General features: G+C 37.9%; 2 protein-coding genes across 4 annotated transcripts; both read right to left on the reverse strand.

The window, feature by feature from the left end:
* Positions 1-96: 96 nt before the first annotated feature.
* On the reverse strand, positions 97-2,862 carry LOC149932225 (uncharacterized). Its single transcript, XM_090156188.1, has 6 exons — positions 2,141-2,862; positions 1,799-2,071; positions 1,358-1,744; positions 1,175-1,282; positions 926-1,111; positions 97-859 (listed from the first exon to the last, which is right to left on the reverse strand). The coding sequence occupies exons 1-6, from the start codon at positions 2,219-2,221 to the stop codon at positions 536-538; spliced, it is 1,359 nt and encodes a 452-aa protein (XP_090012314.1). The 5' UTR covers positions 2,222-2,862; the 3' UTR covers positions 97-535.
* LOC149932226 (uncharacterized) lies at positions 2,179-11,760 on the reverse strand. 3 transcript variants are annotated; one of them, XM_090156186.1, is made up of 20 exons: positions 11,627-11,760; positions 10,284-10,395; positions 10,053-10,209; positions 9,832-9,995; positions 9,652-9,762; positions 9,505-9,575; positions 8,270-8,599; positions 8,005-8,197; positions 6,934-7,023; positions 6,790-6,879; positions 6,602-6,724; positions 6,005-6,127; positions 5,667-5,944; positions 5,199-5,510; positions 3,873-3,999; positions 3,690-3,806; positions 3,541-3,634; positions 3,313-3,477; positions 3,098-3,251; positions 2,179-2,241 (listed from the first exon to the last, which is right to left on the reverse strand). In XM_090156186.1, exons 5-20 carry the CDS (start codon positions 9,724-9,726, stop codon positions 2,223-2,225), a joined length of 2,361 nt encoding a protein of 786 aa, XP_090012312.1. In that variant the 5' UTR covers positions 9,727-9,762; positions 9,832-9,995; positions 10,053-10,209; positions 10,284-10,395; positions 11,627-11,760; the 3' UTR covers positions 2,179-2,222. The 3 variants fall into 3 exon arrangements, with proteins under 3 accessions (XP_090012312.1, XP_090012313.1, XP_090012311.1); XM_090156187.1 differs by lacking the exon at positions 10,284-10,395; XM_090156185.1 differs by lacking the exons at positions 10,053-10,209; positions 10,284-10,395; positions 11,627-11,760 and having other exon boundaries at positions 9,832-9,894; positions 9,954-9,984.
* Between the last annotated feature and the right edge of the window lie 2,241 nt (positions 11,761-14,001).

A 14,001-nucleotide genomic window follows, 5' to 3' on the forward strand; every position in this document is an offset into this window, starting at 1 on the left:
AGGGGAGGAATACATAGGATATGAGCAAGCCTGGTTACCTGTTGAGTGTTGTCTAAATTTATAATATCCCATCTACATAAAATGGTAGTCATAAATTTCCCAAATATTTATTGTTTAAAAATATTCAACATATAATGCAGGTATGTGTTTATCTACAACATATTTCTTAGACAAAACTTTCGTTTTTTTTTGGCCAGTGAAAAGACAGACGTTAATAAATATAACAAAAAGGCTAAAAAACTTTCCAATCGCTTTAAAACGAAAGATCAAAGGTATACTAAGAGAGGGGTTACTTGTACCAAAGGCATGTGGAGGAATGGCGTTGAGTAAAATCACATCAGCTAATGAAACAAATTAGAGGCTGGCTTAGCCTAGGACCTAAAAAGGTCGAGGCTGGAACTTGAACTCGAAATGGGAGACCGATATGATTCATTAATTAAAAGTACGATTGTATGTACATCAGACCACCCTTCTCGACTGTTCTTTAATGGTTTGTTGTCATTTGTCTATTCATTGTTGTTACTCTGGAAGGGAATTAAACAGACCATGAAACCGCGTCGGGTAACTTAAGGAGTTTAAATTCTTCATCTGTCATGGGTGACCAGTTGAAACCGAGAATGGAAGACACCTCTTTAGCGGTCGTTTCATAGGAACGTGAAGCCGTCTTCAACCATATGTAGAAATCATCGGTCCAGCCGACATTTCTCGGCCAATCGCACTTCTTAATTATCCCATTCTTACGAACCACGAAACGTTCTATTTTCGGACACAAGGTCGCGATCAAAAGAACCGTAGCCGTAGATATGAGCTCCCTTATAACCAAAGTTCTGAGATTGGGACAGTTTCGGCAAAGGAGAACCTGTAAATATCGCGGAGGATTAATAACAATTACATAAACAATGAGGACTTAATCCTTAATACGTGCCACAGGAGAATCTCCGCGTTCTTGAAACTGTTTCGACATATGAAATCGTGGAAGACCACAGTAGATGTACGATTCCAAATAAGTTGGATAAAGTGTGGCTGCCATCATCACGGACTCGATCGTCACGCGATTATAAGGAGAATTATAAACGATGCTTTTCACTGGAGCACCGTCTTGCCATATAATCTGAAATATATAACAGTCCTGACTCTATAATAACAAAGTTTACACCTTATATTATTTCAGTACCTCCTTTTTAACCCTTCCTTCGATTGCCAAATGGACTCGAAGTTTCGGAGAGTTCTTTCGGCATTCTCGCCACGAGGCTGTCGGTATTGATATCGCCGTTTCCGTGTACTTAAATTAAACTCTGAACAGGTTACTTAACCTTGACAATACCACGCACTCTATATGGGACATATGACAAAATACCTGTGATTGAACTATGTGCAAATCGCGTAGAGTTGTATACCCCAATAGAAGCAGAACGTCTTCATTAATTTGCTGCGGAGAAACGACCAGAGTTCTCAACTTAAGGAAGACCCCAAAGTGCAAAATAGGATATGGTTCTTTGGTACAATTCAGGACCACTAACGTTTCCAGTTTTTCCCCGCAATTTTCTACGATATCATCCAATAAGTACATGGCTTCACTTCGTTCTAATAGCAAGTCGCGGAGTGCCAAGTGCCGAAGTCCTGGTAAATTCCGCATCAAACGCTTTAAAGACCCTAAAAGCTTGCCACCCGTTCCAAAGACCAGGTCCTGTTCCGAAGCACCTGCCGGTAAATGGCAAGCGAACGTAAAGTCTAACTGGTACACCTGTAATATGTGAAAATTAATATTGAAACGTAAATCGATTTTAAACTAGTTTACCATGGCTAATGGATTATCGTCGTAAAACTCTGAAAAGTAAGAGAGCATGTTCATGAATTCGAAGAGGTTGAAAAAGTTGTTGACGGGTGACAGAATAACTCTGCGGAAGTTTCGACCCATTCGGTGCAAACAAATTTGAGTACGTCCATGGTCAAGGATATATTGGTAACCCAGATAGTAGTTGAAACGTCGCCGCGTCAGCGTTCGATCGTTGAATTGAAAGCATCTCCACACACGGGACGAGTGAAAAATTCTGTACCAATTTCGGCATACCTTTTAAAAGATTCGAATCCTAAAGTAACCCATCTAGAGAACGGCATCTAAATGTTGAAGACCACCTACTTGAGACGCAGTGTAGCGGTCGAGGATATTAAGATGAGAAAAAACATCCTCCAACAGCACATCAGGCAAGTAGGCCCACATCTTATATCTCCGTCGTCTGTCTACACAACGGTTAAATCCCAGCTACAACGTACTCATCGTTATATAATTACCTTATCATTACTAAATTAGTTTATCTGACATTTATATAACATAAATTAACGCGTCAGGTATTACACGAATAGGGAAGTAATTTTTAATTATTCTTGATTTTAAAAGAAATGGATTGGCTAGATTTTCTGGCTTTCGCGGCGTTACGCAACGATTTATAAATAGATTATTTGAGTTGGCACTGTCACAGAAGTTGGATCTAATAATACCCGCTGCGCCTGTTTACACCCGCGGAGACTAAGGTTCCCGGACCGAAAATTATTTTTATTACCCGTCAAAAGATATCCTTGCAAGACATCAATGATTTCATTTGAATATCTGTTTTGATAAAGAGAGCTCTGCACTTCACGTACTCGTTCATAACTTCAATTGCCTTGAGGTGGAATTGAACCACCAACCTTTGGGTTACCTTTCCAACGCCACTATGATTGGATTATCGAGGCCTCGGGCGATCAGAGCTCTGTAGGAGTCGATTGGTGGTAGCCTAGCTAGTCCAGTGGTAGTGTCGTTGGGACGGTAACCAAAAGGTTCAATGCCAAATCGAAGCAGTTGGAGTTTTTCACGCTGTAAGTTGATCAAAAAGCAATTTTTGGTCTGTAGCGTTTTGAGTGTATCTGCAATAAAATCTAATTTCCTCGATGTTTTCGCTGATTACTTGAGTAATTGGACGATTTATGACGCGTCATAAAACTTAAACGCGTAAAGAACACGTATTATGCAGACGTTTTATTAGAGATTTTACAACCCAAACATATTGGTCAATAACAATAACAGTTTTTCGAATTGATCACATTGGTCCTATTTCACCTATTCGGAAACCTTTTATCCCTGTGTTTGGAATCTGTTTGTTGTATCCTTTGTTTCATTTCTCTTATTTTCTCCATCCATTTTGCGTGATCTGTTCCATGTAATTCTTCACTACTCTGGTTAACATTTCGAGCTATTACTGGGGCAGACCGTTCTGGAATATTAAAAATACTTTATACCATAACTTAAAAGACACGTAATTTTTTCGAAGTTACCCCCGAAACATTCCGCCCACGCTTGTTTTACTCTTGTCTCAACATTAAACATTTGCTTATCATTTCTTTGGGGTGATAAATGTTGGGAATGCATTTGTTGATGTTGTTTTAATTGAATTGTTAAAGGCACATATGGAATGTACGGTTGGTAGAAGTCGTCCTCGTCTATTGCGAATGGAAAAAATTAGATGCTTTCAAAAGTTAGAAAATACTAGTATACCACTTTACTCCGTAAATATTTTCGATTATAACCTTCCGTTATTCCAGACTGGCTGGAACTGCTGGAACTGGCTCCACTACTTTCTGAATCTTCGTGATTTCTCTAATTACAGTCATAAATTAAGTCAGTTCATACTTATAAGCGCGTCATATACTACCATGAGGACTTCGGGTTGACAAGATTCTCTCAAATGTGCTTCCATTTTTTGTAATTCTTTAGCTTCGTGATCTAGCTGCTTCGTCAATTTCTCGGCCATTTTCGCAATGCTAATACTCTAAAACATTACTCCAATTGAAATGGCGAACTAGAAACCAATAATGTTGTTGACTTTACTATTTACCTCTTGACCATAATCTCCGTATTGATATCGTGGGAGATGTCTTTTCCGTTTAGCAGTACTAATGCCCAAGAATCTTTGGGCTTTCTTCAAAGATGCCTTCTTCCTGGCCATACTCTCATTCCAATAACTTTAAGATGAAACTACGCTCATTAATATAACTGTTTTGTAACAATTCACTGCAACTATGAATATCTAACTGCACTAGGTAGTCTGACCACTACTTCATTGTTGCGACCCAAAGCGATTTTGCAAAAATTTTATTTTGTAAAATTTTAAACAAAACTAAGTTAGAATATTATACGTTTGTATAGTGGGGTGGCGGAGTGGTTAGCATTCTCGCCTCGCAGGCTCGCAGCAAGAGCAGCTGGGTTCGATCCCAGCTCTTGGCACTGAGTGAAAACTCTGAACAACTCCTTCTTCGTTGAGTGAAAGGGGTGTACCCAGTGGCGGCTTAAGAAGGCTGGGTCCCCGGGGCGGCGGCAGTGTTTTGTGACACCCCCCAGGACCGTGCAGAAGTTTTCACGGGTCCGTCTTTTTCAAGTTTAATCGTTCTTTTACCCCCGAGATCTTCGATTTACTCTTCCATAAAAACTTGTTGAAGTTAACGGTAATAGCAAAAGTAGCATAAGACTCAAAAGTGTGTCAAAACGGTATAGTAGTTAATGAGAGTTTGTCGCAAAGTAAAAAAGGGAAACGAAGGGGGGTTGGAAAATACGTCATCAAAATTGAGGTACTCCAGCGCCGCCGAGTGAGGCGTTTTAGAACGTATGTCTACGGGCGAGTAAATCGAAGAGAGACAATCACGCCAGACTATAGACTAAATATAAAGTTGCTAGTACTATTCCAACTAGTAGGTTATGCAGTCTATAGTGTGACTAGGTCTCACTAGAAATTTTAATAGGTGCGAAGTTACAGCTGACACACTTTTGGGTCTTATGCTACTTTTGGTAATAGTTAGGGTAGGGAGCTGTTGGCTCGCATGGCATGAAGGGCTTGCCACCATCCTCCTACGCGTTCAAACCCGGCCACCGGTAATTGGCTCTACAAGTAGCTAGTTAACTTAGGCCTATGGTGGAGCCTTGGGTAATACCTTATCTGATTATTAGTATTATTGGTAATCAACAAATTTGGTACCATTTTTTTTACCAGTTAATGCGCGAAATCCCGGGAACGTTTCTTCGAACGCAATGTTTTTAACCTGCGTTCGTCACTTTCACGTATCTGCCTCATTGGCTTAAAACGAGTAGAACGATACCGCCCATCCATCCATGGCCCATCCTTGCAATTAGATATTCATTGTAGACATTAACATATTCATGCTGCAACCTGTTATAAGCGGAAGAAGAGCCTGGGTTAGTTGTCACGTCGAAAGCTTCATAAGCGTGGACTTCGAAACGTTTCCGCTCTAAATCTCTCAACTTCTGTTTACAATGTTTGAGAAGCTCTTTCAAGTCTGAAAACTCTTCCGCGTAGAAATCAGCAGATGGAGCAGCTCGTAAGGTTTTGGGTATTGAGTCCGTAGAAGTAGAATTGTAATTTTCTTCCAATTGACTCTTTGAATGTACCGGAGCCGAGTGTTCGCGTTGTTGAGTAGCTTCGACAATCTTATATAGGGATTGTAGCTGTTCATTGAATGTTCTATAAGATAAAAATATAAGCAAGATTTAGTTTAAATCTGCAAATTGTACTTACTAAATAAAAAATAAAAGGCCCAAAGTATTTCTTTGAAATGTAATAATTTAATTTAAATATCGTAAAATTCAAACCCCAGTGGAGCCCTTTAAAGAAACATACTGGATATAGCTGTCAACTTTTTCATGAAGATGTTGTAAGTTTTCTTCAGATTTGGGATCTGTTTCGTCTATCACGTTTTCGGGTACTTTGGATAAAGCCTTAGCTTTCAACTCCAACGCGTTCACTTCGCCCTCCAAAGTTTCCTTTGTCTTTCCCAGTTCCGAAACTTTCTGATTTTGTAGTTCCAATTCGTTCGTCTTCGATTTTATTTGATCGCGGAGGGATTGTAGCTCGGCTTCTATTAGTTTCGCCTCCTCACTCCTCTTCCATTCTTCGAGCTAGTTGACAAATTTTTCGAGTCGTAAGAAAATTCTAGGCGCTTACAAAATTCTTATTACTTTTTGTGTAACTTCTTGTTCAGCAGTTTTCTGAGTCTTTTGCAGTTCTTTCTCAAGAGCTTTAATTTGGGCGTCATTTTCTTTCTTCATATCGGCTATTTTCTTATGGAGGTCTTTTTCGAGCTAAAGAGTTAAACCCATTATTTAACTATAAGAGTTTCGGTAATAGCATAAGTCTATAATTATGTTCCTTAAAGATAGCTCCATATATTTATGATGTATCTCCTAATTTCACATTTCCGCCACCAGGTTTAATAGAAGCTAGGTTTATTGGCGCAACTTACCTACAGGGCATGCCAGAAGAGGTGGTTTTCGATTTAGTATAAGTGTATTACTAAATAATTAGCTGTTTGGAGTGACGTAAAATTTACTTCATATTCAGAACGATAAGCTCCCCCACTTAAAACAAATTATTAATAATTGGCACGATTTTATGGGGCACTCATTAAACAGCCAAGGCACCACCTTAGGCCCAAGTCAGCTAGCTACGTTTACTGCTTTTTAAATCAGGTGAAATATTTCCAACGCGGACGATAGGAAACTGACACACTTACGTGAAAAATAATTATAAACTTATGATAATAGTTTTTGGCTTACGTCTAATTTCGTTTTGGCTAGCTCTACTGTGTATTTCTTTTTCATTTCAGTCATTTCTTTCTCGTGCAGACCTTTTTGCTCGTCTTTCTTTGCGGAATATTCATTATCAATCGCTCTTTTATTCTAGATATAAAACGGGCAACGGTAAACCAAAATGTTTTGTAAATTACGCCAGTTATTTAAATTACCGTAGTGAATTCCTTTTCAAGTTCGTTTCTCAAGTTAGATAAAGATTCATTGTGCTTCTTCTTTAAACTCTCTTTCAAAGTGTCAATCTCCTACGAAAATATCTCTTGAATTAGAAGCGATAATTAAAGCATTATTTAAATTACTTTTTCATGATCTTTGGTGACTTCATTTTTACAATTTTCTAGAATCTTCTTCAAATCGGAATTATTTTGGGACTCGATTTTTTTAATTTCCTGAAATAAATTTACTTAATTAAGAGCTGTTAATTTTCATTTTATGGATTAAAATTTTAAGGTGAAAAAAGCAGGTAAGACTCTTTGCCCAAGAAATGTAGTAGTAGTGTCGCTTCAAATTCGATCAATTAAAAAACTAAATTAGGGAGATTAGAGAGGTTAAGCCCACTCTAGAAAACGTGTAGGGATAACGTACAGGATTGTAAGGGTAGTCTACACTCCTACATGTTCTCTCCACTCGTTTCCTAGAGCTGGCTTAACCCCTCTATTAATTCCGATATTAAAACGAGCTCGGGGCTTGCTCGAAGGTCTTAAGTGGTAGCTAATAATAAAATTATAAAACGTATAACTGACCACAAAACTAAACACAACACAATTCTATCTCGTAAATAACCACGTGACCACCATGGGCGTCTTAATGTTACCACAGAGTAGGCCCGTCGTTACTGTTTGCAGAAAGAGACACTGAAAGTTACCCCAGCCCCCCCGGAAAGCGCAGGCTACGCTCGCCTTGCCCTAACGCCGGCCCTGGCGGACGTAAACTTGTTCCCGTGGAAACGAAAATAAGCCACACCCACGAGCAACCTACGAGTAGGGAGATTGGGAGTACACGTAAATTAAGAGAATTGCTTCTAAATACTATTTCGAGGCGATCGGGGAGCATCATGGTCGAAATTTTCCCCGACACGAGAGGGGGGAAGGAAAAACGTCACCGGCTGGTACTTCAATTGCGCCCGAAAACGTCAGATTTAGGGAGCAAATGAGTAACCGGGCTGATTTTATTTATTTTTTGACCCTTCGAGCAATAGTGGAATTTTGATGATCACTAAAAATCGGGTCCCTAATTAGTAGAAATAAATAAATTATTGATAATATTAATTAACGTAATGAATAACGTATCAATTGCGCGTTTTCCGTGTGATGTTTATTGTAAGAGTGATTAATTTTTATAGTTTTAAAGAAATATATAATAATGCGAACGTCTTTTTTATGGATCTCCAACTCCTTTTTTATCTTCGCGAGATCAGCTTCGTACTCGGCCTGAAGCTTTTCCTGCTCTTCAGCTAAATGCGCTTTGTACTCTTCAAGTTCTTCTTGCAACTTCTCTTCTTCCGTTTCTCTTTCATCTTCGTAACGATTTCTAATATCGATTAGAGCCATTTCGTGATCCACTCTGCGAAAGATAATGAATAAAAAAATCTTAAACTCCCATTAAGTAAATCATTAAATACGAAATTTTTCTAACTTTAATTTCAATTCTTCATCCGATAATTGAAAAGGTTCCATAGTAGTCTTCAGAATGGTCGGATTGGATTTTGGTGGAGTCGGTCTTTGGACCGAATTTAACTTTTGCGGCATCGGCGGTTTCGCCAAAGTTTGTTTCATTGTTGAATCGGACAAAGTGGACAGTAAAGGGTCAGCGATAACCTCGATGGTCTTAATGTCTTTGACTTTTAACAGGTCGTTCTTAGGAGAATTTTGAGTCGGCAATTTGGCGATTGGCGAAAGAGGTTTCAGAAAGTTCATCCGTTTTTCAGACATATCCATAGATGGTAACGGACTAAGAGAGCTAGGGCTATTCACATTTGGCAAACATTAACACTTCAATATTATTAAAGTTTGGACCAATAAACTATTGCGCCCGAATCATAAGGAAAATCCATATTATTCTCAGGGCCGTTTTAACCTTTCCGTAGGTCTTGCAAAAATTTCTCATTTACCGACTGTTCGGACCTTCGTAGGCCCTATTATATGGAATCGTAGGCCCTAGGCACTTTGCCTAGTCTGCCTTATGGATAAGGCGGCCCTGATTATTCTCATAGCATAGCCCACTAGCGCACCTACCGAGATAATCGAGAAATATTTCCACCCACGTGCATAAAAACTTTAGAGCTAAACATATTAATTAACATTGTTGCACACGTGTATAATATAAGAATCAACAGTTAAGCACCACCTTAGGCTAAGTCTTCTAGCGACTTTTAATGTGAATAATTTCGGTGGCCGGGTTATACTGCAAGCCCTTCATGCCACCGGTGCCTACAGCTCCTTGCACTTACTATTACCTACATATATACGTTAACCTCAACAAGTAGTTGTTATAGAAGGGGGAAAACCACTTCAAACAGTGAGGATGTGAGGAGAGAACTGGCTAACCACTCCACCACAACATTTTGGGTGGAAATATTTTCAATATCGAACACCGTGGCTCTAAAAGAACTAAGCGCGCAATGTAGATTCTGGTTCACTAGTTCAACGGTTCCTAATTTTGTTTTTCTATGGAACCCTAAATTATCCACCTAATTTTCGCGGAACCCCAACTCATTTTTTTTTACTCATCTTAAACTCTTGACACAAACAAAGATGGCCGCGCTGCGAATTCTCGGAACCCCTGGGACCCTTCCGCGGAACCCACCTTTTGGGAACCGCTGCACTAGTTTATTCGTCCAAGATTAAAACGCACACTCGTTTAGCCCATACCTTCGAATCAACGATTTCATAGGTTGTGGATCCATACTAGTTAATCTTAACAGGGAATTAACTTCGTCGGGCTGAAGTTCAAAAATTAAAATCACCCTTAATTATTTGAAATTAAAATTGGGGGATCCAGATTATAAATTATCAAACCTCTGGCGATCTAACGAAAGCGGGAGATAAACTTTCAGCATCCATGAGCCCAAATTTATCCGCCAAATCGTCCATATCAGAGTCTGATCCAGTTTCACTTTCGTATGAAAACTATAATTTAGATAATTTACATCGAAATTTTATAGTCCAAAGGGATTAGTTTGTCAATCAGTTAATTACCTCTACTTTGGTAGTATCCAGATCAAAACGGACTGAACGTTTTTCATGTACAGATACAAATTTCTATAGAACATTTACGAGTCTTAGTTTTAAGTTAACCAGCACTTGCAATATATACACACTTTTTGAGCATTTTCGGAATTCATATCGGGGTATTTATTTCGCTGAAAATAAATGTATTTATAACGTAATTAATTAATAAAAAAAATTAAATCGCCTACTATAAAATCTTTAAAGTGTTCGAAATCTCTGATAATTGAAGATGGATTCTTTCTAGATTTTTTCAGTAACCGTTTACATTCAATGTCCGCTGGATGAATCCACGAAGAGACACTTTTTGAGATATTATAATAATATATTCTCCCCTTTACATCCTCGCTAAATACGCACCAAAAAAGTAATTTTAAGTAGGTACGTTTATCTTTCAAACTTACGAACTACATTGATATTACATGGGAAGCCATTCTGGAGGAAGTCCACTCAAATACCCTTTGGTAGCTATCCATAAAAGATGCGGTTCTTCATCAGCACAGATTCCCAAGTATTTAGCATAATGTAAGATTTCTAATTAAAAAAAATTGTATATATCTTAGCAACCAGCAGCGGCGATCAGAAAAAATTCCCGTTGGGGCCCAGGCTATTATTATTAATTCCAAAATTAATTATACTTAAAACTTAAAGGGGTCCATCACAGGGATGAGGGGTAGAAAAGAAAACGGCCCAGTTTTTGGTTTTTATGTTTTTCCAAAAATCCACAGTAAGAATTTGGCGCTGATAGTCTTAAGTGCTTGGGCATAGCGGCCGCTTTACAAACTTCTTTTTTTGGCTACGTTCACCAAAGAAAGTAGTGCAAATTCACTTCCCTCATTTCCACCCCTCATCCCTGTGATAGAAAATGTACAGCTCTAAATATTTTTTACTATATTTCTTTAAAAGGTGCCCCCGTATGTTTTTCCCTGTGGGGGCTCGAGCCCCTGAGTCCCCACGGAATCTCCGTAAATGATAGCAACACGTTTCGAATGCATATAGTTTAAAGTAGAGTTGTAAGTCGGAAAATAACCAAGGCCTTTTTTCCGGAAATTTTTCGAGCTAATTTATTAAATTCCATGATTAGCCTAATATTGTTCGCAAACTTAAATTTCGTCTCATTTTATCGAATCCCAAAGTAAAACTAAACCTCTAGACTAGTCTAGAATAAAAGCCATGAAAAAGAAATACATGTTTCAATTTTTGATATTTAAGATTTGCGGAAAATGTTCCGCATTTAATTTTTCCGGAAAATTAACAACTCTAGTTTAAAGTCTATAAAGTTGGTTTCAAATTTCCCGCTGTGTTCATGCCTTTATAATTTCGCAATGGCTGACATCTACCATGGTTACGTAACAATTTGTTCCGGTAATTTAAAAAAAATATTGAATTATGTTTACAAATAACCTAAGTAAAGCTGTTTATAAAACTGTATCAATATTTCGATTAAAAATAATTAAAAAGAGAAGATTACTATTCAGAAGCAGAATCTGTAGCAGAACGTAAATTAATTTGGAAAAAAGGCGCCATAATTTTGTAAAGTTAAAATCGTCATTCCTTGTTACTTTGTTAGTGCATAAAGACAGCAAAATAAAAGGAGAAACAGTGCAAATCTTTATATTGGGTGGTAAGTTAGACGTTTCAATTAAAATGTACTCAATTACTATTAAATGTTTTCTTTGCGAAATTATGTTATTCAAAATTTACGTGCTGGCTTTTGCCGGATTCTTAGGCCTTGTGCTTTTTTTAATATACATATCGACTTTACCTTTCTTATCCAAAGTGATAGGCTCATTCGTTTCTTTTAGTATTTTTTGACCGTTCAAAACTATTTCATTACGTAAACCGGACATGTAATTTACTTAAATTACTTTGTGTTGACATCGTAAAAACATATAAATCAAAAGTACGAAACCAAATCGTACGATGAAGTTCACTCAAGGTAGCGCCAAACGACAACAAAAAGGTTTCTATAGAAACAAAACAAGTTCGGTGAAGCCCAAATGAACATGCTTCACTCATTATTTATGTAATTTTTTTCATGAGTAAATATAGAACTAATTAATCAATTTCAACGAACGTTTGAACATATGACGAATAAATACATTCGGTTTCTGAACTGAAGTATTTTCATTTATAGCTCACGTCTATGGAAATTTTATATTTTAACCATTATAAACCTATTCATAATAATAATAATCAGCTAGGCTAATACCCAAGGCACCACCTTAGGCCTAAGTCATCAAGCGACTTTTGAAGCCTTTAATTCAGGGGGCCGGGTTACACTGCGTAGGAGGGTGGTGGCAAGCCCTGCATGCCACGCGATCGAGCCAACAGCTCCCTACACTAACTAATACCGTTAACCTCAACAAGTTTTTACGGAAGGGGAAACCGAAGAGCTCGGGGGAAAACCCCTTAAACCAGTGGGAAGAGAACTTGCAAACTGAACGCAGAAGGAGTTGTTCCGAGTTTTCACCCAGTGCCACAAGCAGGGATCGAACCCGGCTCCTTTTGCTGCGAGGCGAAAGTGCTAACCACTCCGCCACCCCATTTGATATGTTGTCGTTTTTTATAACAAATCTTCCAGATAAGACTAGAGCAAAAACTTTATAATAAGCCTTTCAATGAAACCTGTTTAGCACTCGCCAAGGAGTATTAACATTCCGCGCCTGGACTAACAGACCCCTTTTTGTATAGTCTTTGTCACTTGTGGTCGCTTGTTGCCTGAAATAAGGAAATATTTTTAACGTTGTAAACGTTAGGCCTAAGTTGGAATTCGGGATCATAGATATAGATAATAAGTCGGGATTTCATTATTCTAAAATGCCTAAAAAAGCTACGTGGGTTAAAATAAACACTTGTTGCATTCCGGATTGTGAAAGTAATACGTTGAGTTCTAATGGGATCAGTTTTTCTCGTTTTGAATTTTCCTTCAATATATTCGGAGGTTTGAGCATTAACTGTACTTTTGCTGGTTTTGGGGTTTTATTACCGTCTAGTGGCTCCATATCTTCTCTATTTAACTGAAAACTAGAAATTATTAAGTTATTTACATTAGATTTATTTCATTTAATTAAAATTTTAACTTACCCAACGTTAAATATCTTAACGAAGGACCACAGAGAACGGTAACGCGTGTGCCGCGGCTTACAGTTTAAAGCGAAATCTTGGATTGAAGTTGGCTGCTTCAAAGAGGGTTGGCTGTACAACTACCCGATAAAATCTGGTAGCCGTTACAGCCGTATAACAGAAATTAAATCACCTATTTCCGGTTTTACGCGCCGGGCGGGATGGAAGGGGGACGTAACTTTTATTGAAAGACCTATTGAAACCAAATCCGTAAACCCAACGGTTCTCGAGATATATTTTGAATGACCTTGAAGACATGGTTCAAGGTCATTTAATTTTACACAAGTTTTCAGTTATTTTTAATATTTTGTTTTTAGTGGACACCCTGTATATTATATTAAAATAATACAAAAATTATAATTTTAAATAAATGCATTCTGGGTTCTACACTATTTTTAATCGAAATTCTTTGAGCGCGTCTATGTTAAATTTCCCCCCGAGGAGTTAACCACTTCCTTAATTTCGGTATAGCGAGTACAGTCTTTGTTAGTGCAAAGTCTGAATTTGATTACGTAGTCACTTTAGTACTGTAGAAAACTTAGCCAACGAGCTAATAAAATTTAAAACTTAAAATAGTGTATAAAATGAATAATTTCAATGTGTAATATTTTTAGTGTATTTTAATAATAATTTTAGTATTGTAATAGTATTTTCATGTATGTATTTTCCAAGTTTTGTATTTTTTTGTAAAATTCCAATATCCGTTCTCAGACAATGTAGAAAAAACCCAGGTCGTATCGAAAGCGCTCTATAGAAGGAAACGCAGGTGCGTTTTGGAAAATTTCCAAAGTCGCCCTGGTTTTCCCGAGCGCGCTGACCACCATTTACGCGCCAAAAGGACGACTTGGGTTTCGTGCGAGAAATGTATAGCAGATTAAAACAAGATCTGGGAGCGGTTAGTCATGGGACAGCATAGACAATATTGTCTATGGGGACAGAAAATGTCCCAACCATAGGGCAAAAAAAATAAAATAGTAAACTTTAAAACTTAAAACCACCTTGTAGTATTATTTT

Source organism: Leiobunum rupestre, chromosome 8 (genome assembly GCF_980474605.1).
Source record: "Leiobunum rupestre chromosome 8, qqLeiRupe1.1.hap1, whole genome shotgun sequence".
Taxonomy (NCBI): domain Eukaryota; kingdom Metazoa; phylum Arthropoda; class Arachnida; order Opiliones; family Sclerosomatidae; genus Leiobunum; species Leiobunum rupestre.